At 37.0% G+C, this 24,176-nt stretch overlaps 5 protein-coding genes, 3 long non-coding RNA genes and 1 pseudogene across 13 annotated transcripts; 6 read left to right on the top strand and 3 right to left on the bottom strand.

Annotated features, from left to right (window-relative positions):
- The first annotated feature begins 726 nt into the window (after positions 1-726).
- D6PK (D6 protein kinase) lies at positions 727-3,328 on the top strand. 2 transcript variants are annotated; one of them, NM_124973.5, is made up of 3 exons: positions 727-1,032; positions 1,396-2,141; positions 2,225-3,328. In NM_124973.5, the coding sequence occupies exons 2-3, from the start codon at positions 1,507-1,509 to the stop codon at positions 3,084-3,086; spliced, it is 1,497 nt and encodes a 498-aa protein (NP_200402.1). In that variant the 5' UTR covers positions 727-1,032; positions 1,396-1,506; the 3' UTR covers positions 3,087-3,328. The 2 variants fall into 2 exon arrangements, with proteins under 2 accessions (NP_200402.1, NP_001332267.1); NM_001345171.1 differs by having other exon boundaries at positions 727-1,278.
- AT5G55900 (Sucrase/ferredoxin-like family protein) lies at positions 3,313-5,631 on the bottom strand. 2 transcript variants are annotated; one of them, NM_124972.3, is made up of 5 exons: positions 5,188-5,631; positions 4,614-4,699; positions 4,232-4,537; positions 4,047-4,130; positions 3,313-3,962 (listed from the first exon to the last, which is right to left on the bottom strand). In NM_124972.3, exons 1-5 carry the CDS (start codon positions 5,527-5,529, stop codon positions 3,539-3,541), a joined length of 1,242 nt encoding a protein of 413 aa, NP_200401.1. In that variant the 5' UTR covers positions 5,530-5,631; the 3' UTR covers positions 3,313-3,538. The 2 variants fall into 2 exon arrangements, with proteins under 2 accessions (NP_200401.1, NP_001330827.1); NM_001345170.1 differs by lacking the exon at positions 5,188-5,631 and having other exon boundaries at positions 3,332-3,962; positions 4,614-4,756.
- Positions 5,632-7,539: 1,908 nt separating this feature from the next.
- AT5G08385 lies at positions 7,540-8,456 on the bottom strand. The gene is made up of 2 exons (NR_143075.1): positions 8,260-8,456; positions 7,540-7,768 (listed from the first exon to the last, which is right to left on the bottom strand). It is a non-coding gene; the product is annotated as an other RNA (long non-coding RNA).
- On the top strand, positions 7,688-8,199 carry AT5G08395. Its single transcript, NR_143076.1, has one exon. It is a non-coding gene; the product is annotated as an other RNA (long non-coding RNA).
- A 1,342-nt stretch (positions 8,457-9,798) lies between the features above and the next one.
- AT5G55896 lies at positions 9,799-15,124 on the top strand (annotated as a pseudogene; the record flags this gene model as incomplete). Its single annotated transcript has 3 exons — positions 9,799-9,940; positions 10,630-10,715; positions 11,703-15,124.
- Positions 15,125-16,570: 1,446 nt separating this feature from the next.
- On the top strand, positions 16,571-18,403 carry AT5G55893 (uncharacterized protein; the record flags this gene model as incomplete). 3 transcript variants are annotated; one of them, NM_001345167.1, is made up of 7 exons in its annotated part: positions 16,571-16,702; positions 16,776-17,073; positions 17,154-17,511; positions 17,598-17,717; positions 17,779-18,048; positions 18,154-18,235; positions 18,338-18,403. In NM_001345167.1, the coding sequence occupies exons 3-7, from the start codon at positions 17,246-17,248 to the stop codon at positions 18,401-18,403; spliced, it is 804 nt and encodes a 267-aa protein (NP_001318807.1). In that variant the 5' UTR covers positions 16,571-16,702; positions 16,776-17,073; positions 17,154-17,245. The 3 variants fall into 3 exon arrangements, with proteins under 3 accessions (NP_001318807.1, NP_001330379.1, NP_001330378.1); NM_001345169.1 differs by having other exon boundaries at positions 16,642-16,702; positions 16,938-17,073; NM_001345168.1 differs by lacking the exon at positions 16,571-16,702 and having other exon boundaries at positions 16,721-17,073.
- Positions 18,404-19,303: 900 nt separating this feature from the next.
- Positions 19,304-20,404, top strand: AT5G55890 (hypothetical protein (DUF295); the record flags this gene model as incomplete). Its single annotated transcript, NM_124971.1, has 1 exon — positions 19,304-20,404. One exon carries the CDS (start codon positions 19,304-19,306, stop codon positions 20,402-20,404), a length of 1,101 nt encoding a protein of 366 aa, NP_568831.1.
- A 157-nt stretch (positions 20,405-20,561) lies between these two features.
- AT5G08375 lies at positions 20,562-20,830 on the bottom strand. The gene has a single exon (NR_143074.1). It is a non-coding gene; the product is annotated as an other RNA (long non-coding RNA).
- Positions 20,831-22,936: 2,106 nt separating this feature from the next.
- On the top strand, positions 22,937-24,037 carry AT5G55880 (hypothetical protein (DUF295); the record flags this gene model as incomplete). The annotated part of the gene is made up of 1 exon (NM_124970.1): positions 22,937-24,037. The coding sequence occupies one exon, from the start codon at positions 22,937-22,939 to the stop codon at positions 24,035-24,037; it is 1,101 nt and encodes a 366-aa protein (NP_568830.1).
- Between the last annotated feature and the right edge of the window lie 139 nt (positions 24,038-24,176).

The raw sequence follows: 24,176 nt of genomic DNA, 5'->3' as shown, positions 1-24,176 counted from the left end.
ATATCTATTGTTATGTCTTCATTCAGCTTATAAGATTTATCATCTATTGGCAATCCGAAAAGATGCAAAACTCTTTGTGATATGGTATGCGCTAATGTTCATTTAATGCCTCAAGTTTCACCCATTAGAACACAAGAAGAAACTTCCGAAGATGCTGCATGATGACGAAAACATACGCTTAGGACGATGTTTTCCAAACCGCATAAATAAAACAGAAAATTATAGTTTGGTGGCACGCATATGGGATTGTCCTTCTAACAAAAATGTGCATTCACAATAGTTCTTACTTAGAATTGCTAAACTGAAAAACTCGTGTGAAAACTTAAGCTAAATATGTAAAATCCATAAATTTATGCATAGAGGTAAACATCAATTTTTTTTATCATCAAGTAAAAGGCACATGACAGATTCATGAGAATAGATGAAAGATAAGAATGTTGAATTTTAATAATTTAAATTGATGTGTTTAATAATTTAAAGAATCAAAAAGGAATTTTTTTGGTAAATATATATAAAAATTTCTATAGACAATTATTTAGAAAATCAAAATATAAAGTAAACATGTAGGAAATATACAATAACATGTATCAATAAAAATTTGGTTGCCCTAAAAAGCCTAAAATTATTAACAGCTCGCGAGAGCATTCTTGATGTAAACATATGTCTTCCATTTTGGAGAAAACAAAAAAAAATACATTGAAATAATTGAAATTCCCTCAAAATAAAAAAAATAAAAAAAAGTATTCAACTTTTTATTTGACCCTCTCTCTCCTCTTCCCTCTTTTCATGGTAGACCCAATTCTCTCTCTCTCTTAACAACACTCTCTCCTCTCTCTCCCTCTCTCTATCTATCCCCATTTCCATGGAAGCAAGCAGATGTGTTCTTACATCTCTTTCTCTCTCTACAGCCTTACATGAACAGTGACTGTTCTCTCTCTTTCCCTCTCCTTCCTTTTTTCTTCTACTTCTCCTTCCCTTTGCTTCGAAAAGGGTATCTCGTGATCTTTATCGCTCAAAAATCTTCACTTTCAGGTAACGATTTATTGGGTCTCTCTCTCTCTCTCTCTCTCTCTCTAAAGCTCTGTTCTTTTTATTTCTTCTTTTTCTGGGTTTTATTCTCTGATTCTTGCTAGATCCAAAAGTTCTTTATTTTGCCTCTTCTTCTTCTTTACTTTAACGAGATCTGTTTTTACCCTTAAAGACTCAAAATAAAAATCCAAACTTTTTGCATGAAGAGCTTTAATTGATTTGTCACTTAGATTTGATATTTCAATTTGGGTAAAATTTTGTGCATCTACTTAAACTTTCATCTGTAGTAAGATCCGTGATTGTTGTTTCTGAGTCTTCTCAATCCAGCTTTAAACTGATGCTATTGTTTTGTTTTGATGACTATAGATCAGGCCACTCGTTGATGGAATCTGTGACAGTATTGATTACTAGAGAGTAAAGACAAGTTCTTTAAATCTCAGGGAAGAAGGAATTGGTGTTTAAGATTGCTCTGTGTTAATGATGGCTTCAAAAACTCCAGAAGGATCACTTACCAATTCCAGTCAAAGTATGTCAATCAACACTTTAGCAGATCAAGTATCTTCGAGTTTGTCTTTCGCTGATCCAAGTAGTGATGGCAAAACCGGTAATAGTAAGATCAACGAGCAAGGTGAGAGTGGAAAGAGTAGCACTTGTAGACCAAGTACAAGCAGTGATATAAGCGATGAGAGCACTTGTAGCAGCTTTAGTAGCAGTATCAACAAACCTCACAAGGCTAATGATGTGAGATGGGAAGCTATTCAAGCTGTTAGAACTAAACATGGTGGTTTGGGTTTGAATCATTTTAGGCTCTTGAAGAGGTTAGGATGTGGAGATATTGGAACTGTTCATCTTGCTGAGTTGAATGGAACTAGGTGTTATTTTGCGATGAAGGTTATGGATAAAACTGCTTTGGCTAGCCGGAAAAAGCTTCTTAGGGCTCAAACTGAAAGAGAGATATTGCAGTGTCTTGATCACCCGTTTCTTCCGACTTTGTATAGTCATTTTGAGACAGAGAAGTTCTCTTGTTTGGTGATGGAGTTTTGTCCTGGTGGTGATTTGCATACACTAAGGCAGAGACAACCCGGGAAACGCTTCACCGAGCAAGCAGCTAAGTAAGAAACTTTTTCTAAACTTTCTTTATCTAAGAATCTAGTTTTGTGCGTTTATATAACCTTAGTGACTTGCTGTTTTGCAGGTTTTATGTCGCGGAAGTGCTTCTTGCAATGGAATATTTACACATGCTTGGGATCATTTACCGTGATCTGAAACCCGAGAACGTTCTTGTGAGAGATGATGGGCACGTGATGCTTTCGGATTTTGATCTCTCCCTGAGATGTACTGTGAGCCTCTCTATAGTCAGATCAGCTAATGTTGGATCCGAAGGCTTGTCGAAGAATTCGGTTTCTTGCTCGCAACAACCTGCATGCATCCAGCAACCATCTTGCATCTCAATGGCTCCAACATCTTGCTTCGGTCCTCGGTTCTTCTCATCGAAATCCAAGAAAGACAAGAAACCGAAAACCGAAAACGGGAACCACCAAGTAACTCCGTTACCAGAACTCGTTGCAGAGCCCACAGGCGCCCGTTCTATGTCTTTTGTTGGCACACACGAGTACTTAGCTCCAGAGATCATCAAAGGTGAAGGACATGGAAGTGCAGTTGATTGGTGGACCTTTGGGATCTTTCTTTATGAACTATTGTTTGGTAAAACACCGTTTAAAGGGTCAGGAAATCGAGCAACGCTCTTCAACGTGGTTGGTCAGCCTCTTAGATTCCCTGAATCTCCGGTTGTTAGCTTCGCAGCTAGGGATTTGATAAGGAGTTTGCTTGTGAAGGAGCCACAACATAGATTAGCTTATAAGCGTGGAGCAACAGAGATAAAGCAACATCCTTTCTTTGAAGGAGTGAATTGGGCTCTGGTTCGATGTGCCAGTCCACCGGAGATTCCTAAACCGGTTGATCTTGAAGCTTTGAATCCTACTCCTACTGTGCCAGCAGCCGCATCTTCGAGTGTAAGATCTGATCAGAGTAATTATCTTGAGTTTGATTTCTTCTGAAGAAACTGTTTCCACAGTTGATGATTCTCATTATTGTTTCTTTGCAAATTCTGTTTAGTGTTTTCTACAAATGTGTTTCTTTTTTTTTCTTCTTTTTAATTTTCACGTCTTGGAAAAAGTTATGAGATTTGTAATCATTCTTCAAAGTTGTGAGACAGTCTCTGTACCATCTTCTTGAGTTTAATGTTAGACACGAACCATTGAGAATCCATTAATCCACCATATCAAAACCTCAAAAGTTCCTTGCTTTTCATTGATCTGAACTCTAAACCAAATTGACTAAACCCGTAATTACTTACAAATGGATATATAATAATCATATGTTATCAACAAGCAGTTCTTACTTAAGAGTTAAAACCCTCTTCTAACTCTGTACAGACGAAGAGGAAACAACTAATCTAAAGACTGAGATAATTACCATTGCATAGAAGCTAAATATAAAACACATAGCTTCATTTCAATTGTTTATAGCAGTTATAAGCAATAGCCACAGATGCAGCAGCACAAGCAACAGCTAAAGCAGCATATGTATCTTCTCTCTCCCAAGTCTCCAACCACATTGACATCACCGCACAAACCTTGAATCCACCAGAAGATCCATTCTCGCTGCTTCCTATCCGAAGAGATGCATTTTTTACAGAGGTTACTCTCTCCGAGGTATTTTTCTCTGTGTGAATCTCCTCCAGACAGTAAGAGGAGTTCCCATTTTGTTGGCAACCACTACCGTTCAGCTCTGGGACAGCTCGAGACTGGCAACAGATACTATTATTAACTGATTCTTGAGTCACCTCTCTGTTGCTGATCTTTTCGCTGTTTAATTGTAACCTTTGTTCTTGAGTTTTCTTCTGATCTTCTTCTGGCAGACCCATTTCACCCCTGGAAAACAATCAATAAGTGTTGTTTAAAGGCCGAAATTCTTTTTAGAGACTGTCTAAATCAAGAAGCTTTGATCTTCTATACCTCCAAAGCCGGTCTACAATTTCGCCTTTGTTAATGTGTTGCTCCAACAAAAGAGGAACATCCTCTAGAGTCACACATCCATACCTAAGAGACAAGAATTACTTAATAAGTTAAAACTCGCATAGAACTCTTTATGGTTGCACACTCAAATCTTTTTACTCCAAAGCTAGCCTTAGTTTACTTACCAGTGTCCTGTGACTCTCTGGTTGATATTTAATCCATAGATGATAACATCTCCAGTGTATTTGTGACCACCAATGTGAGAACAAGGGCTGACTGAAACTTCACCTCGAAGACCACACGAGTCAATTTCTTCTCTGAATCGACTAACTAGAGAAGGTCCACAAACCCCACATCGCCGGTCTCGAGATCCATGACAACATACAAAGACATATGAACTACTAAGAGATTCAGGATTTCCAGGCAACCACTCAACACCCTTCACAAGCACCTCCTCAACAAATGTGTCCACATCAAAATGAGTCAACCTTCTGCATTTTTTTGAAATTGCCAAAATGAGTTACCGTTTATTAAGAATCATCAACCACAATATTAACTGAGTAGTACCTGTATCTGATCATATCTGGAAATATCAGAACATCCCCATTTGATGTCTCTGAACCATCATGTCCCTCACATATTGTGAGTAAAGTCTGCAATTCAACGCATAGATAAAAAAACATCAGAAAGACATCTAAAAGACCCAAAAGATAGTTTATAACTGATGTGCAAGATAATAAGAAGCTACATTGTAAGTAAGGGTTCCTTCAAAGTCAGTACACTAGAATTGTGTATTCTGAAACCTTTTACAAACAAACTAACAGTTCCTAAGTTGTAAAGCATTGAATCTTGCCAATAAAAAAATGCCTCAAGAAAAATCCCAAATATCCTCAGGAGAAACGACTCACTGAGATCTAAGAAGCTCTTCACAAGACAAAAACAAAGAAGTGCCTTTTAAACTCATATTGCAGATTAGGAATGTTCACTGGCGAAACCTTTCTTAGGGATTTACTCTAAGTCTCCCCTAAGTTAGAATCACAAACCCATGGAGACCAAAACTACAGAGATTCTCAGACCTAAGGCTACTTAATACCACAGTAAATTCTGGAACTTTAAATTTTGTCCCTCAAAACAAAATCACCTCTTTCTTCATACTACTCTTCCTCGCCGATATAACGGAGGAGAGAAGCCTCGGTAACCGATCAAACTCAGAAGCTTCGATCCTCGCAGGCCAAACGGATGGTTTTTTGTAGCACAAGAAGACATGCCTCTCGTAGAACTGTACAGTCCCAGCGAGTTTATCAAGTGCGAAATCGACGTCGCTAAAGCAATCACCATCGCCTCCTCGTAAGCTCCCACTCTCGAAGCTACCAGAGCGAGAGATCGATTCTGCGAGAAAGCTAGATTCGGTGATTGGAGACGACGAGGAAGGTGGGTTTCTAGTAAATGTTAAAGGGTCGTCTAGATATCTTCCGCTTCCCATTTGATTCGACGGAAAGTTCAAACTTTTTAGGAGAGATCGAAACTGAAAGTTTTTGAGAAGAGGAAGAAGAAGAAGAGAGAGTAATAAAATTATACTATATTCTGCTGTTTATTAATTAAGTACAGTAATAAATAAAAAGTGTGTGTTATGGGACTAATGATGATCTTTTGTACCACAGTTTCGACACGTTTGGTATTCCAACAATTAACAATTTGGAAAACAAAATCAAAGGTGAAATCGACTTCCATAAATAAATGCTAACCTTTTGATTTTTTCTCATTTCTACATTTTTCTATACACTTTTTATCTCATGTCAACACACATAATCGTGTATTTAATATCATTACTATCATTCATCAACTTGGTGACAGAATATCAATCTACATATGATTGATATCATTTTATAAGGCTCATATGTAAACAATTTTTTAAGAAATTTTTATGTAAGACAACACGTTAACAAAAAAAAAAAAAAAAACTTGGTAAAATGTTTAGTAGTTTTAATGAACATAATAGAAACATAAGTTTGGAAAAACTGAATTTATATACAAAATGAAAAAGACCAAAATTTATGTAAAATTAAAAGGAAGAAATGTCAAGAGATTCGATATCAGGTAAGCTCGATTACTGGTTGTGATTATCAACAAAACGTTTCCTTTAATGTTAAAACAAAGTGTATTGACTATATTGTCCAAGGCTTTCAGCTTCGAGTTGGTTTTAGCAATTTCTATCTAAGTTAGTTGATGGGATTAAGAATTAATGAGGCCATTTTTAAAGTTGTTTACTTGTTTTTTATGAAATTAGAGTGTGTTCATTTCTCCAAAAATCGTGAGTAATCGGTTTGGACCGGACTTTAAAAAGTGATTCTTACCAAATAGTGAGAGTTTAGGTTGTGGTTTAGCTTTAGCTTTATAAAATTTTAAAACTCTTCTCATTACCCGGATTTCTGTCTCATACTGCATTTCATTAGTGTACACTTTTGATATAGAACTTTGGATACATGAATTACCCGGTCTTGATACTTTTCCCGCGCGCTATTTCTCATCCTATATATTATTGGCTATACATTAAATTATATATTTCAATATATGAATTACATGTTTCTGGCTCTTACTCATTATTTCTTGTTCCCTATTTACGAAATTAACAGCCTTAATTAAATTGAAATAAGTGATAGAGACAGGAAAACAACTATTTACAAAAACAAAATGCAATTTATGAGTGGTACATTAGTGGTATAACTCAGATAACAGGAGGTTTGAAGTATTAACCAGACTTCTCTATATATGTTTATGGTTTGGTCATATACGTACATTTTCTTACAATCAAAACTAAACCAAAGACCAAGGAGCCATGGAAGATCAAAACTCAGGTATTGCTTGCATTCTTGATAGGGTTTCCTTCATTTGTTCAAGTTTACATTACTTTTTGTCCAATTATTCGAAAAAGTAGCAATTTTATTGTATCTCTTAGGGTTTGACTTCTAACATTTCTTACGATTCTTTGAAATTAGGATCGACTGTGAATAAGCAAAGTGAAAAGGTAACAAGAGCAAAGATTTGAATAGCTTACGAAGATACTTTTACCTGTGTTGGTAAGATCCTCTCCTCTTCTGTCTAACAATGGCGTCTCAAGTTCCTTGCTGCATGCAAACTCCTCCTTGTTACATCGTCAGCTAGCGCTGATCGCTGTGGAAGACTTGCGAAAGAAGGAAAACTAGTGATTATGAATCCTGATGAACGTGACTGTACATGTACTTCTTTGGATAAGAAGGTGCCTATGGAGTTGTTGTATAACGTGATTTTTTTAATAAATAGAATAATTAAAAGGAACTTCCATTTGTAATGTAATGTATAAATGCTTATCTTGGATCTATTTTGTTGGTTAACAATTGCTTGCTTATTATTGGTATACAAAACTAATTACAAAGAGAGCTAATCTGACTATATATCTGAGTAGGATTTTAATTTTTTGTTCAATTGCATAGTAATAATACTAATAACACCTACTTTACAGAAGAAACGAAGGCCGACTAAAAGCCCATAGCTCCTCTTTGTGTAACAGAATTGTTAACGTGTTAAATTGTTAACAGAATCGTTAACGTGTTAACGCATTCAAATGATAATCACAACAACAAAGGCCAAAATAAAACCCTAAAGCTCAAGACTCTCTTTCTTCACATGAACACAGCAAGATCTTCGATTAAACTAAAACGACACACTAAAATCTCAAGACTCTCTTTCTTCACATGAACACAGCAAGATCTTCAATTAAACTAAAACGACACACTAAAATCTCAAGACTCTCTTTCTTCACATGAACACAGCAAGATCTTCAATTAATCTTTCTTCTTACGCTCCGATGGGGGGCCAAAGAACTTTTCCCATACATAAATCACAAACTCGCCACGACTCATCCGAACGATTTGTCTTGATGTCTTACCATCTTCAAAAAGTGGATCTCTTTTTGATTTCCAGTCGTCAAAGGTTGATGTTGCTTTCACCATGTTGCCTTCCAAGATCAAATTGTGTATTTTTTTTCTTAGCTTTCCAATCTCTGCCTTTTCTCTGGTCTCTATATCGTCGTTTTTGCTACATTTGATTGGGAGTAGTAAAGATGAAGAGACAGATCGGATCGGAGGAAGAGAGGAAGAAGAGAGAAATGGTAAAGCTTGGATTTTGGTAGACGAGGAAGAAGACAGACTAGGTTTAGCAAACTTTGAAGCGTTTACCTTCAATAAAGAAGGAGAAGAGAGATGCGGAATAGAGAGAAAGTTGGAGGTTTTCATGATCGCAAAAGAGGAAGAAGCTGATAAAAAGGGTTTTTGATCAGAAAGGTTAGAGCTTTATTGAGGAAATATGTAAATGTGAGGAAATTTTTTGGTTTTTATAGATAGGTTTGCTCTGGTTTTATCGTGTTTTCAGTATTTTTTTAATAAAGAAGTATTTTCCTTGGTTTGTTAGTTAGTGCTAGCTGTATAATATGTATAATTTCAGTAACATTAAAAATTCGTATTTTCTTACACCAATTAGAATTACATCATTCTTATTTTTTTCTTCTGTTAATATACTTTTGGTTATTGTTATGGTAACCAGTCCCAACTATCAAAGAACTTGTTGTTCTAGTTTTTTTTATTCACTAATTCACATTGTACTGTGACGATTCTAACAAACTTGAAAACCGAATTTGGATTCAGATCAAAACGTAAAAATTCTTCCATTACTAAATTTTGTGGTTATTGATCAGAAAGTCATGTAGATTGAACCCTACTAGCTAGATACACGCTTTCTACTTAATTAGTGCATATTCTTAGCGACAACCCTAAATTCTAAAAATAATTCTAATCTAGGCTTAAATCCCTACGTTAATTCGTATGCATGCGCATGTGTGGATCTACTTATTCTATTGTGTAAAGAATAAGACGTGACAACTGATTTAATGTTCACAAGTGGCAAATTTAATATTTGTTTTCTCCTGGAAACACCAAGGCAGGTCCACAAGCTCTCTACCATTTTCACATACAACAGGTTTGCGTATGTATTTATTTCGTTATGTATAAAAATTTTTTGATGATTAGAGTCAGCGGAAAAATGGAGTGTTTTTGGTCCGACGATGTTTGCATTCTTCTTGACATTGATAATTTCGTCAAAACCATCGCCCAAGTGTGTTTTAAAAGTTTAATAAATTAAGAAGAAGCTATGTGTAGAGTCTAGACTATTAGTTATAGAAGAAATAAAATGATTATTTATTTGTGGTTTTTCATAAATAGCTTTGATCCGTTTTCTGCATTTGTGAATTAATTTGTGAATGTTGGATCTTATAATTATGAATATTGGTATCTAAACTAAAACATTGGATGTAATTTGATATGGTTACAGTTTTAATTCTAACTAGATCATGATACGTCCGGGTTTCATATTTTTAAAGTAATATTGTATATTTTTTTCTCTTTAAATGTGATTGTTTAGTTTGTATATATTTTATTAAACATTACATGTAGTGAATTAGAGAATAGTATAGAAATTCAAAACAGATGATTTGCATATAATTGTCTTGTAATATATAATAAACATATATATGCCGTAATAGTAGCATAATAAAGAAAAATAATATTATGAACCGAAAAAGGACAGCCCACCAGTTCATGGACCATAATTTAAAACGTAGATAATTGAAATGGGCCACAACACGTGATATAAATGGGCCTAAAGACATTGTAATTTAATGTTTTATGTTTCTAATATCTGGATATTCACACCGAATTACGTAAGTCGGTGTCTGAAACAAAAAAAAAAAAAGATCAGACAAAATAAATCATTGTCAATCGACGATTCAGAAGCTTAATCGTCTAGAATCAACATAATTCTTCGATTGTACACTCTGATTGGCTACTTGTTAGATCTAAGAAGAGGTAAGCTAATGATTTGTACTGTTTATCTCGCTGTCGATTATCATTTGTAAATCTGGAATTTTATTGATTCATTATTGATTTTATTCTACGATTGTGAAGTACCCAGCGATATATTGGTAATTATTGACCTTGTTAGCTAGTGAATCAATATGTTTCATCAAAGTTATAGTGAATATTGACTAAATCTGATCAAATTGGAATCTATAGTGATTTTTTTTTTTAAAAAATTGATTGTCAATAGATATAAGAAGTAGATTTTATGTGTGTTTAATTATAGTTTTTTCGAGAATGATCTAAAGTATTGATCGCTGATGTTGCCAACAAAAGATGATTCCGTATAAGATAAAGTGTATTAAGTCAATTTAAATATGTGATCTTGATCAGTGCAAGTTTGATGGTCTTGACCATTCCAAGTGTTTTTAATGTTGCAGCTAAAGTGTCAAAGTTTAATTCTTTTCGAGCTGAAACATATAGTTTCAATGTCATCTATTGAGCTATTCAAAACCATGAAGCAAAGTTCAAGGTTTTTGAAATTATACTCTTAAATTTTTTGATTTGTTGATAAGAACCGCTTATATCCTGTAATAGTATTTTAACTTTGTACCAACTTTGGCAATATACTATTCTTGAGTGTGAATACGGAAAATGATTTTACTAAATTTGAGTATGTTAATGTATAATGTGTACAGGCCAAGTATTATTTCGTACTAACATTATCATGGAGGAGACTTCTATTGAAGCAGACACTGTGGAGAAGTCCCAAACCATATAAAAGGTTAGTGTTTTGATAATAAAATCTTTTTGAAAACATTATTGTCAGTTAGAATAGTTGATGATATAAACTACTACAAGTTTTTGCCATTGTCTGTTTATATAACTTAACTCAATTAGAGAATAGGCATCATTTAACTTCTGTTGTTGTTTGATTATACTTGAACTTGGTTACTGGTTAAGAAAATGAAAACATATAAACGTAATATTTATTAATGGTTTTTACCTCTTCGAAGAAATATCTGTTGCAACGCTTAGTCTTATAGGTTCTGAAAAACTTTCTTGAACACTACATTAATTGTTTCCTTTTGCGGTATTCCTTCTTTGTCCACTATGAGGATCTTCAGTCTTTTTTTTTAAGTTACCCTTGAGATAACAACATAGAGTTGTCCGTGTGAAAAACATGGCCTGAGAAAAGATATGCCAACATTATTAGGAACGTTGTTATGCCCTGAAACAACCTGTGTATTGGGTGTATTGAGTCCAGGAATGCTCAATTTTGACTTGGATCTTTCATTCTGTCTTGAAAGGCTTCACGTCAGCAAGATCGGTGAATGATATTCGTGCCGCCATCGTCTCAGAATAAACTGACTATTTTCTAAAAAGGTTATCGCCAAGATTAGTATTTACGAATTAGAATTGATAAGGTATATTCTTGATTTAGTCCGATACTATTAAGATTTAGTTTGTTATTCTTGGGTCAAATAATTATTTATTGCGGATACTTTTAGTGATTTTGAAAATTTTCGTTGAAAGTAATAACTGTTTGCGAATCTATTATGATAAATTATGCACAATCATTAGAATATTTGGGCTTAGTTTGGTAAGGTAATATCTGTGATTTTTGTTATACCGAATTTCAATTGAAAACTTTGCTTGTTATGGTGATTCATTTACTAAAATCAGTTAATGCAACGGAATATATGATATTCAAAGATTTGCTTGTTATAGAAATCTTGGACTTCAAAACTAATCAGCATTAATTTAATAGGAAGGTCACTAGGAAGGAGCTGTGGAAAGAGATTGTGGATTTGGGCAGAAATCTGGGTATTGTTAATAAGCCTTGGCTTATGCTTGGGGACTTCAACCAAGTGTTGTTACCTCAAGAGCACTCCAACCCTCCCTCGCTGAATATTGACAGGAGAATGAGAGACTTTGGTAGTTGTTTGAGCGAAATGGAGCTGTCAGACCTGGTCTTCAAGGGTAATTCTTTCACTTGGTGGAACAAGAGTTCGATTAGGCCAATAGCTAAAAAGCTGGATCGCATTTTGGCTAATGATTCCTGGTGTAACCTCTATCCTTCCTCGCATGGACTATTTGGTAACCTTGACTTCTCAGACCATGTTTCTTGTGGTGTTGTGTTGGAGGCAAATGGCATCAGTGCTAAGCGTCCCTTCAAGTTCTTTAACTTTCTGCTTAAGAATGAGGATTTCTTGAACGTTGTCATGGATAACTGGTTCTCTACTAATGTGGTGGGGTCTTCAATGTATCGGGTCTCCAAGAAGCTTAAAGCGATGAAGAAGCCAATTAAAGATTTCAGTAGACTTAATTATTCGGGTATTGAGCTTCGAACCAAGGAGGCCCATGAGCTGCTGATCACTTGTCAGAATCTTACTCTTGCTAATCCTTCTGTTTCTAATGCTGCTTTGGAGCTCGAGGCTCAACGGAAGTGGGTTCTGCTGTCCTGTGCTGAAGAGAGCTTCTTCCATCAGAGATCTAGAGTCTCTTGGTTTGCCGAAGGTGATAGTAATACTCACTATTTTCACAGAATGGTGGACTCGAGAAAGTCTTTCAACACCATAAATTCCCTTGTGGATAGCAACGGGCTGCTCATTGATTCTCAGCAGGGCATCCTGGATCACTGTGTAACCTATTATGAGAGGTTGTTGGGATCGATTGAAAGTCCCTTTTCAATGGAGCAAGAGGACATGAATTTGCTCCTCACTTACAGATGCTCTCAAGACCAATGTAGCGAGCTTGAAAAGTCATTTACTGATGATGAGATTAAAGCTGCGTTCAAGTCTCTTCCGAGGAATAAGACTAGTGGGCCGGATGGCTACTCAGTTGAGTTTTTTAGAGATACTTGGAGCATTATTGGTCCGGAAGTGCTTGCTGCCATCCATGAGTTCTTTGATTCTGGGCAGCTCCTTAAGCAGTGGAATGCCACCACTCTGGTTTTGATACCTAAAACTTCCAACGCCTGTACTATCTCTGAATTTCGTCCCATTTCCTGTCTCAACACGTTGTATAAGGTTATATCCAAGCTTTTGACTAGCAGGCTCCAGGGGTTACTTTCAGCTGTCATTGGCCACTCTCAATCGGCTTTCCTTCCTGGTAGGTCCCTAGCTGAAAATGTGCTTCTGGCCACTGAAATGGTCCATGGTTATAACAGGTTGAATATTTCGCCTAGAGGAATGCTTAAAGTGGATTTGAAGAAGGCTTTTGATTCTGTCAAATGGGAGTTTGTCACTGCAGCCTTGAGGGCGCTTGCAATCCCAGAGCGGTATATCAATTGGATTCATCAATGTATTACTACGCCCTCCTTCACAATCTCGGTTAATGGCGCCACTGGTGGCTTTTTTAGAAGCACCAAGGGGTTGAGACAAGGTGACCCACTGTCGCCCTATCTCTTTGTGTTGGCCATGGAAGTCTTTTCTAAGCTTCTGTATTCTCGCTACGATTCTGGCTACATCCATTATCACCCAAAGGCTGGAGACCTCTCTATTTCTCACCTAATGTTTGCAGATGATGTTATGATCTTCTTTGACGGGGGCAGCTCTTCTATGCATGGTATTTGTGAGACTTTGGATGACTTCGCTGATTGGTCTGGCTTAAAAGTAAACAAAGACAAGAGTCAGCTTTTTCAGGCGGGTCTTGATTTATCTGAGCGAATCACTTCTGCTGCTTACGGTTTCCCCGCAGGAACTTTTCCAATCAGGTACCTGGGCTTACCCCTAATGTGTCGCAAGCTGCGTATTGCAGATTATGGGCCTCTGCTTGAGAAGCTTTCGGCTAGACTTAGATCATGGGTCTCCAAGGCTTTGTCTTTCGCAGGGCGTACTCAGCTTATCTCCTCGGTTATTTTTGGTTTAATCAACTTCTGGATGTCCACCTTCCTTCTCCCTAAAGGTTGCATAAAGAAGATTGAGAGTTTATGCTCTAAGTTCCTGTGGGCTGGCAGTATCGATGGGAGGAAAAGTTCTAAAGTCTCTTGGGTTGATTGTTGTCTCCCTAAGAGTGAAGGTGGTCTTGGTTTTAGGAGTTTTGGGGAATGGAACAAAACTCTCTTGCTGAGGTTAATTTGGGTTCTCTTTGATCGTGATACCTCCTTGTGGGCTCAGTGGCAGCGCCATCACAGGCTTGGTCATGCTTCCTTCTGGCAGGTGAATGCTTTGCAAACTGACCCTTGGACTTGGAAGATGCTCTTGAATCTGAGGCCTCTTGCTGAGAAGTTTATCAAAGCTAAAGTTGGGAATGGAGGCACAGTTTCTTTCTGGTTTGATTGCTGGACTTCCCTAGGCCCGCTAATAAAGTATTTGGGTGACGTGGGGTCAAGACCTCTAAGAATCCCATTTTCTGCAAAGGTGGCGGATGCTATTGATGGTTCGGGGTGGAGGCTGCCTCTCTCGAGATCGCTCACTGCTGATTCCATCTTATCTCACTTAGCTTCTCTCCCTCCTCCATCGCCTCTCATGGTTAGTGACTCCTACTCTTGGTGTGTTGATGATGTTGATTGTCAAGGTTTCTCTGCGGCCAAAACTTGGGAGGTTCTAAGGCCTAGGCGTCCTGTCAAGCGTTGGGCCAAGTCCGTTTGGTTCAAAGGAGCTGTCCCCAAGCATGCTTTTAACTTTTGGACTGCCCAGCTGAATCGTCTCCCTACCAGGCAAAGGCTGGTTTCTTGGGGCCTAGTCAGTTCTGCGGAGTGCTGTCTTTGCTCCTTTGACACCGAAACAAGGGACCATCTTCTGCTTCTTTGTGACTTTTCTTCTCAGGTCTGGCGGATGGTGTTTCTCCGGTTGTGCCCTCGTCAACGGCTTCTCTGCACTTGGGCCGAGCTTCTCTCGTGGACTCGGCAATCTACTGCAGCGGCTCCTTCGCTCCTTAGGAAAGTGGTCGCGCAGCTCGTGGTGTACAACCTGTGGAGGCAGAGGAATCTTGTTCTTCACAGCTCTCTTCGGGTCTCTTGCTCGGTGGTCTTTCGTTTAGTTGATCGCGAGCTCCGCAATGTCATTTTGTCTAGGAGGCATAAGAGGCGTTGGCGGGAGCTTTTGTTGCTTTGGATCCGTTAGCTTTCCCCAAATCTTCTCAAGCTTATTGTAACCTTGTTTTTATTTCTTTTTGCCTTGGTTGCTCTACTTTGGTAAACTTTTTGTATTACCTTAACTCATTTTATATGATATTTACAAGTTTAGCAAAAAAAAAAAAAAAAAAAAAAAAAAAAAAAAAATTTACTGCAGCTAGGGTAACAAAAAATTGTCGGTGAAGGCTATAAGATCTTTTAAGAGAATTGGGCTTAATGTCGTAGGCTTAAAAAGCCCAATATCTATACTACTAATTCCAAATTCAATTATCGCAGGATCCGCGTGGTATCCATCTATGCCTGAATATAGATCCGATCAAAGATCCAGGATCCACTGTATGTTTGCAGCATATTGTCCGAATTACCCTTTAACTAAATCCTCTATTTACTCTTATTTTGGAAAAATTTTTTATGACATTCTATGTAATTCTTTACCCTTTATAGGGTTATTTATGTTAGAGTGATTCCCAATTAATAGTATAGATTAGGATTTTTTTTTTTTTTGATAAACTATAGATTAGGATTTAGTTAAATATATCTTTATAACGATATACAAATTAGTGTTCAGTTTCTTAGATTTTTTTTAAAAATCAATCCATTAAAACAACATTAAGATATGTGTATGTTTGACAAATGATTTTGGTTTACAAAGGAAAATGTTAGCTTAATGTTTGAAAGTTAAAGAATAATACTACTTTCAAGAGTGAGGTCATAAATGTAAGTGTAAATTATCAGCAAAAGTGCGTATTTGGAAATAGCACGAAAATCAGGCGTTAATCAATTATCAAAACGTACACAGTCGTCGAGTCGTGACCACTTATTTACAGGTGTTTTCTAATATAGGAAATATCCACGTGTATTTTAGTTTTCAATTTTTGGCTGTAAACATAATACAAAGCCCAAAAAGAAACCCTAAAGTGTACGGAATTTAAAAGGGGAAAATATTTGAATGGTTTCATTGTGATTGTTGACGGTTTTGCAGAGCTGGCAAAGTCGAGTGACTATAGATTCCTCTCCTATATTTACTTTTAGCAGTTTTATCATTTATCGGTTTTATTTATTTATTTAAAAGCTAGAGAGCTCAGAAAATAATTGAATACGTTGCTAAAACAAATTAAAGGGAGAGAGACAAAATATAGATAATCATTTTTCCTTTTGATAAACGAAGAGAAAAATTTACTTACCGGTCTAAATGAATCCCAAAGAAAATTTTAAAGGTAAACATATCATCAGACCATAATATCCTGTCACATAGTCACATAATTGATTCACTACAAAATGAGAGATCATACAAATATAACCAGATAATTACATCTTGATATTGATTATTTCATCGAAACATCGCCAAATTCATTTGATAAGAAATTAAATATTTGGATTGATTAATAAAAAGTGTGTTTTAAAAGTTTAACAAAGAAGAAACTGTGTTTATAGTTTAGACTATTAGTTATAGAATAAATAAAATAAATATTTATCTATCGTTTTTTATAAGTAATTTTTGTTAAGAGCGAACTTTAACACCCAATTCTTCCCCTAACAGTTTCCCGCTCGCGTGAATTAGGATTTTGCTTGAAGTTCGACGGTTACGTGGTGCGTGGAGACTGACAAGGACCAAACCTCTTAGGCGTGCGCGTCTGGAGTCCACGCGTGTGGAAGACGCGACAACAGATTTGTCATGCGTTTCTCTAAAGGTACGACCCCGAGACAAGTGGATGAGGGTAAGAGCAAAACCTACGATTGATTTGGCGGTTATTTCTTTGTTAGGGTTTCAGAGGAGTGTTGAGAATCCCTAGATCCCAATCTGTTCAGAGTTGACACTTTCACCCGTTAGCTTGAGCTCGTTACTTTTGCCTTATTGTTGAGATGCTTCTGTTTTTTTTTTTGTTTTAACTAGTGTGTTTTTTTGTTTAAAATTGCTATCCAAAGTTTCTGGTACCATTTCCCGACCAGCTCAAGGATGATCTCGAGAAGATTCGTGATCAAAGCACATATATTTGGTAGAGATTCGTGAAAGCTATTAGACGTTTCTTTAGAAAATTTACGCAAAATCTCCCAAAGAAAGGTACGTTGTCGATTAGGTTAATGTTTCTTTCATATCTCCCTTTTTATGGTGTAGCGTCATAATATGCGTCCTTGTACCAGATCGCACAGTGATGGGAAAATACAATTGGAGTTCGATCCGGATTATTCCAATCTGAGACTCTGGCCCGAAGCCGACATGATCTGAGGAGTGGATGATGAAGGAGGTGCTGAGGAATAGTCTTCTGGACAAGGGAGGTCGGCATTTTCATATGGGTGGGAGTTCGAGGCCTCTGAGTCCAACTTCTCAGAAGGAGAAGAAGAGGCAGCCGACCGCGGTTCAATTAGCTGAGGCCGCTCCGGAGAGATGTTCGATGAATATTTGGCATTGCCCTGCTTTGAAGTTTTCGATGTTAAGTTCGACTCGATTTATGTCGACATTGAACGACGTCAGAAATTCTTTCGGGTCTCCTTTATCGTTGTAGCTTTCCAATTTGATCTTTTGATACCCTCGAACCGATACGTATGTTATCCTTCGGGTAAAGGAGTTTGTAGCGTCTCTTTGAGGACGTGGTCGAGTTTGGGAACCGTGCTTGTAGCACGGTGGATCTTCGAGCACATCTCCAAGACTGCACACCTCAACTCGGCTATCTCTGCGTCCCTTGTATCGCCTAAGACGTTAGCGAGGTTGGTTTGTTGAATGTTCGTTGTGCGGTTGGTCTGGAGAAAAAGCGTGCGCGACTGTCAGGGATGCGAACTTATCGTCGCTCATTGCATCTTGCCTGCTTAAAATGGTCGTGGATGCTCTAAAATGCGTTGGCGAACGGTACACGGCCGGGTTACCTTGCACGCTGCTGTGTGGTTCAAGGTTGGTCGGACGACGTCTGCTCGGCGATGTTTGTTCGTTGTTCTCCTGCATTGGCGGGGAAGTCTTGATGATTATCCCAAACGCGGTACCTTTGGGAGTTGGAGGTAGCAAAGGCGGCGCAACTACGATACTAATTAGTGTATCCTTCTTGTGAGGAGGATTATGTCGGTCTGTGGCGTATCGGTTCCTTCTCTTGAGCTAGAGTCATTGTCTCCTCAAGCACTGGTTCCCTTCGTAGTTATTTTGATCTGTAAGCGGGCTCGTCTGGCTAGTTGGAAGAAATCCTCAAGCTATCTCTCTACCTGGCACGCCAACTGTTGAGGGCGAACTTCAACTAGTATGAGAAAGAAATTCTCAAAAAAGTGAGAAGATTTTTCTTTTAGAAACGAAGTCGAATTACATGGAAAATAAAAGAATAACAGATGATGTACTCTTCGAGGCGGATTTGGTCTCGTTGTACAAGACCGCCCAGATCATCAACGGTGTTGCGAAAATGAAAATATAAGCTAAATGGTGTTCAAGCTTGACGAACAAGGAAACCCTCCCGCTCTCCGCTCTAACCAGGTCATAATCTACGATGTCGACCAAGCCGGATTTGTCTTTTTGGATGATTCACGCATCATTGGTGAGAATTCTACATTCAGGGCCCCTTTCCATATTCCACCTACAAATATGAACAACTAGCACGTTACATAGTTTGGAATTGTCTTTCTTTTTCTTTATAAGTAAACGATATTATTATGTCTTTCAATATAAATTCCATGAATATGCTTTTCTGAGCAACATGCAATCAAAAAATCATTCAAATATCAGATTAATATGTTTTTTAGCAAGTCAGTTTTTTGGCAATTAATCAGAAAAGTCAACAAAGTCGAGAGTTTGTCCTGCGCTAAACATCAGCTAAAGGACACACATGTATTAAACAGCTTGAGAATACAAAGAAACCTATAATTTCACAAATCCATAGTCAGGCTCGTCTAGTTATAACAAACAAATTCATGAGATTGTTTTCAATCTAATATCTAATGAGATTTACTCAATAACCAAAATACTTTTTAAGCAAATCAAACATTATCACCATAGAAAATAGTTCGTATTTAAATTGGCGCATACTATTTTATCAAACAGTGAGAGAAAAAAATGTGAATCACCAATTTGAAAAACCAAATTTCATATACTAAGATTTATGTGTTGTTTTAAAAATTAAATATGTATTATTAGTGGAGGGTTTGACCGTGATTAAAACGAAATCGAATTAAGATTATATCGGATCTTTGTGAGCAAATCCTTTCCTCTATATTAATGTATTTAGGTATTTACTGTGAACATCAATCTCACCAATTAGGTTTTTTTTCTTTCTTACTCTCTTGCAGCCTCGCTTTCTCTGAAAAAGCATTTTAGTCACATGTCTCTGCTTCTCAACCAGCCCTCGAAGCTACTATGCTTCCGGAGGAAATCTGTTCTGGTAAGATCCTCTCCTCTTCTCTCTAATGGTTTATCATCTTCATTGCGGCAAACTCCGCCTTGTACCATCATCGACGCTGTTCCATGTGGAGAGGATCTCGGAAAACTCGTCATTTACAATGCTAACGCAGTTCACTTCACTTACTTGGAAAAGAAGGTGCCTCTGGAGTTGGTGGATAATCCAATGGTAACGATCGGGTCGTCCCATGGTTGGGTAGCTACTTTGAGTCAGGACGACGGAATACTTCGTCTCCAAGATGATCTAAACCCGGCTGCATCGGATACAAACCCTAAACGCATTCCCTTGCCTCCTCTTGTAACTCTGCCTCATTGCCAAACTCAAATCGTCACCAATGTGTCAATGTCCTCATCTTCTCCCGAGGATGAAAACTGTGTTGTGGCTGTCAAGTTCTTGGGACCTCAAATCAGCTTTTGCAGACCGGCTCAACGTAACTCTGAGTGGATCAATGTCAGAATCGCAAACCCTTGTTTCTACTCCTCTCGTGTCATGTTTTCGGAGAAACATGACTTGTTTCGCATTCCCGGATCAGGAGGCCATATCATTGCTTCATGGGATCTCCACAAAGACAAGCACAAAAATCCCAAGTTTCAGAGGTTGCGGTTCCAAAACCTTCCAAAGCTGACAAAGACCAAACGAGAGGTTATGGATTCGTGCTACAAAAGCGAACACTTGGTGGAGTCAAGAACCACCGGTGAAACTTTCTTGGTTAAGTGGTACAGGAAGGCCGTCTGGAGAGGTATGTCGAAATTGAGCACAAAAGCTTTAATGGTGTTTAGGCTAGACGACGAAGGAAATGCTGTTTACACTAAAGACATTGGAGATCTATGCATTTTCCTCTCAAAATCTGAACCTTTTTGTGTCTCTCTTAGCTCCTTACCACGCATGTTTTTCCCTAACAATGTTGAATACATGGATGCTGACGAAGACGGATATTTCAATCTAGCCAGATCCTCCATCGTTGGTGATCTTACTAGAATGGGGACCGGTGTCTATATTCCACCTCAAAATATAGACAACTAGTTTGGAACTGAGTTTGAGTCTAGAGTCTGTCTTTTCTTTTTAAATCTTGAAACATCAAAATCTATTTTATCTTCTTTATAGTCTCTGTGAGATTAATAAGCATATCCTCCATCCCTTTGAGTTGATATTCAATATATATTTATGTCATTGCTCACTAATTAATGTCTGTCTATGTGCCTCTAGACGTGTTCAATGATCATACTGGGAAACAATGTGCTTATTGCTGCTGTTGATGTCATTTCTCTATGACTGGCTTTAGAATGGGGGAAGAAAGAGAGCATAATTATCTTGACTCAGTGTGACAGTGTGCAACTCATTCAGTTTCCATAGATTATAGATTTATAGTTGTAACAATTTATATCAACTTGGTGGAATCACGATCCACTGGTGGTGAAATTTCCTTAGTTAAGTGGTACAAGACCGCCCAGATCATCAACGGTGTTGCGAAAATGAAAATATAAGCTAAATGGTGTTCAAGCTTGACGAACAAGGAAACCCTCCCGCTCTCCGCTCTAACCAGGTCATAATCTACGATGTCGACCAAGCCGGATTTGTCTTTTTGGATGATTCACGCATCATTGGTGAGAATTCTACATTCAGGGCCCCTTTCCATATTCCACCTACAAATATGAACAACTAGCACGTTACATAGTTTGGAATTGTCTTTCTTTTTCTTTATAAGTAAACGATATTATTATGTCTTTCAATATAAACTAGATAATCACCCGCTACGCTGCGCTATTTTTTTAGATTTTTTATCGTTTAATTTAAATATAATTTATAATTATCTAATCATTCATTCATGTAATAAATAATTATTTTTAGTATTAAAATATTTTTTCCGAACAACATTTTCAACAATGCATCATACACACACTTCCTAAACAATGTTTGTCTTAAACCAATTAAATAAAGGGTAATGTTGGGATTCTCGAAACCTAATTAAAAATTTGATGATTAAATTTCTTACATACTCTTTACCCTCGGTGATTTATTATCTACATATACATTTTTGCAGTCACTTTGTTAAATAAATCCTCAAGTTGAGACTTATTTACAGTGATTGTCATTGGTATTTAATAATTGTTTTTGATAATTAAAAAGTAAATCTTAGAATTAAATGTTTGCATTTAACTACTTTCCCACAATCTCTCCACATTAACTACACAATTAGTTACTGAAATAAAACTTCCAAAATATTTAATATCATTTAAACACTACAAAATTATTATTTTTAAATTGCTTTTTTCATGACTATAATAATTCGATTATAAGCATTAAACCGTAGAGATATTTGATAACAGTTAATTACTACAAAATTACAAAATGTTTAAACAATGATTCATAAACATATCATAAATAAGATCAACATTAACAAAATAAATAGGTTTTTTACGGGACGGATTGGCGGGACGGGTTTGGCAGGACGTTACTTAATAACAATTGTAAACTATAAAATAAAAATATTTTATAGATAGATACAATTTGCAAACTTTTATATATACTAACTTTTAAAAAAATAAATTGTCCCCGCGGTATACCGCGGGTTAAAATCTAGTATAGATAAAAATCTGCAAACTATTCAAACTATTAAATAATTCATGACTACTATACACTCATTATTTGAGTTAAGATTACAGAAAAATATCTTCGAGTATGAGAAAACCGATAAAATAATTTTATTGAAAAACATATAATAACAAAATAAATTTAGTATTAGTACAATTAAATATGTAAAATTAAATAATAAATACATCATTAATCTATAAATTAGAAGTTGAAGAGCTTACATTAATTATTTAGTGGACACATGGCAAATGCTAAAATGATGATGTGTGAATCATATGGAAAGAGTTGGCCAACTTTCATATATATGATTCCATGAATATGCTTTTCTGAGCTAATGACTACATGCAATCAAAAAATCATTCAAATATCAGATTAATATGTTTTTTAGCAAATCAGTTTTTTGGCAATTAATCAGAAAAGTCAACAAAGTCGAGAGTTTGTCCTGCGCTAAACATCAGCTAAAGGACACACATGTATCAAACAGCTTGAGAATACAAAGAAACCTATAATTTCACAAATCCATAGTCAGGCTCGTCTAGTTATAACAAACAAATTCATGAGATTGTTTTCAATCTAATATCTAATGAGATTTACTCAATAACCAAAATACTTTTTAAGCAAATCAAACATTATCACCATAGAAAATAGTTCGTATTTAAATTGGCGCATACTATTTTATCAAACAGTGAGAGAAAAAAATGTGAATCACCAATTTGAAAAACCAAATTTCATATACTAAGATTTATGTGTTGTTTTAAAAATTAAATATGTATTATTAGTGGAGGGTTTGACCGTGATTAAAACGAAATCGAATTAAGATTATATCGGATCTTTGTGAGCAAATCCTTTCCTCTATATTAATGTATTTAGGTATTTACTGTGAACATCAATCTCACCAATTAGGTTTTTTTTCTTTCTTACTCTCTTGCAGCCTCGCTTTCTCTGAAAAAGCATTTTAGTCACATGTCTCTGCTTCTCAACCAGCCCTCGAAGCTACTATGCTTCCGGAGGAAATCTGTTCTGGTAAGATCCTCTCCTCTTCTCTCTAATGGTTTATCATCTTCATTGCGGCAAACTCCGCCTTGTACCATCATCGACGCTGTTCCATGTGGAGAGGATCTCGGAAAACTCGTCATTTACAATGCTAACGCAGTTCACTTCACTTACTTGGAAAAGAAGGTGCCTCTGGAGTTGGTGGATAATCCAATGGTAACGATCGGGTCGTCCCATGGTTGGGTAGCTACTTTGAGTCAGGACGACGGAATACTTCGTCTCCAAGATGATCTAAACCCGGCTGCATCGGATACAAACCCTAAACGCATTCCCTTGCCTCCTCTTGTAACTCTGCCTCATTGCCAAACTCAAATCGTCACCAATGTGTCAATGTCCTCATCTTCTCCCGAGGATGAAAACTGTGTTGTGGCTGTCAAGTTCTTGGGACCTCAAATCAGCTTTTGCAGACCGGCTCAACGTAACTCTGAGTGGATCAATGTCAGAATCGCAAACCCTTGTTTCTACTCCTCTCGTGTCATGTTTTCGGAGAAACATGACTTGTTTCGCATTCCCGGATCAGGAGGCCATATCATTGCTTCATGGGATCTCCACAAAGACAAGCACAAAAATCCCAAGTTTCAGAGGTTGCGGTTCCAAAACCTTCCAAAGCTGACAAAGACCAAACGAGAGGTTATGGATTCGTGCTACAAAAGCGAACACTTGGTGGAGTCAAGAACCACCGGTGAAACTTTCTTGGTTAAGTGGTACAGGAAGGCCGTCTGGAGAGGTATGTCGAAATTGAGCACAAAAGCTTTAATGGTGTTTAGGCTAGACGACGAAGGAAATGCTGTTTACACTAAAGACATTGGAGATCTATGCATTTTCCTCTCAAAATCTGAACCTTTTTGTGTCTCTCTTAGCTCCTTACCACGCATGTTTTTCCCTAACAATGTTGAATACATGGATGCTGACGAAGACGGATATTTCAATCTAGCCAGATCCTCCATCGTTGGTGATCTTACTAGAATGGGGACCGGTGTCTATATTCCACCTCAAAATATAGACAACTAGTTTGGAACTGAGTTTGAGTCTAGAGTCTGTCTTTTCTTTTTAAATCTTGAAACATCAAAATCTATTTTATCTTCTTTATAGTCTATGTGAGATTAATAAGCATATCCTCCATCCCTTTGAGTTGATATTCAATATATAT

This window comes from Arabidopsis thaliana, chromosome 5 (assembly GCF_000001735.4).
Source record: "Arabidopsis thaliana chromosome 5, partial sequence".
NCBI lineage: Eukaryota > Viridiplantae > Streptophyta > Magnoliopsida > Brassicales > Brassicaceae > Arabidopsis > Arabidopsis thaliana.
Note: the sequence above shows the minus strand (reverse complement) of the source record. Positions and strands in the feature narration are given on the sequence as shown.

Bases quoted from the DNA above. Each gene is read 5' to 3' on its own strand.
- D6PK (NM_124973.5), top strand. From the start codon at position 1,507: ATGATGGCTTCAAAAACTCCAGAAGGATCACTTACCAATTCCAGTCAA. The intron at 2,142-2,224 runs GTAAGAAACTTT...GCTGTTTTGCAG, and splicing joins TTCACCGAGCAAGCAGCTAA to GTTTTATGTCGCGGAAGTGC.
- AT5G55900 (NM_124972.3), bottom strand. From the start codon at position 5,529: ATGGGAAGCGGAAGATATCTAGACGACCCTTTAACATTTACTAGAAAC. The intron at 4,700-5,187 runs GTGATTTTGTTT...GTTGAATTGCAG, and splicing joins AGAGTAGTATGAAGAAAGAG to ACTTTACTCACAATATGTGA. The intron at 3,963-4,046 runs GTATAGAAGATC...ATTGTTTTCCAG, and splicing joins ATTGTAGACCGGCTTTGGAG to GGGTGAAATGGGTCTGCCAG.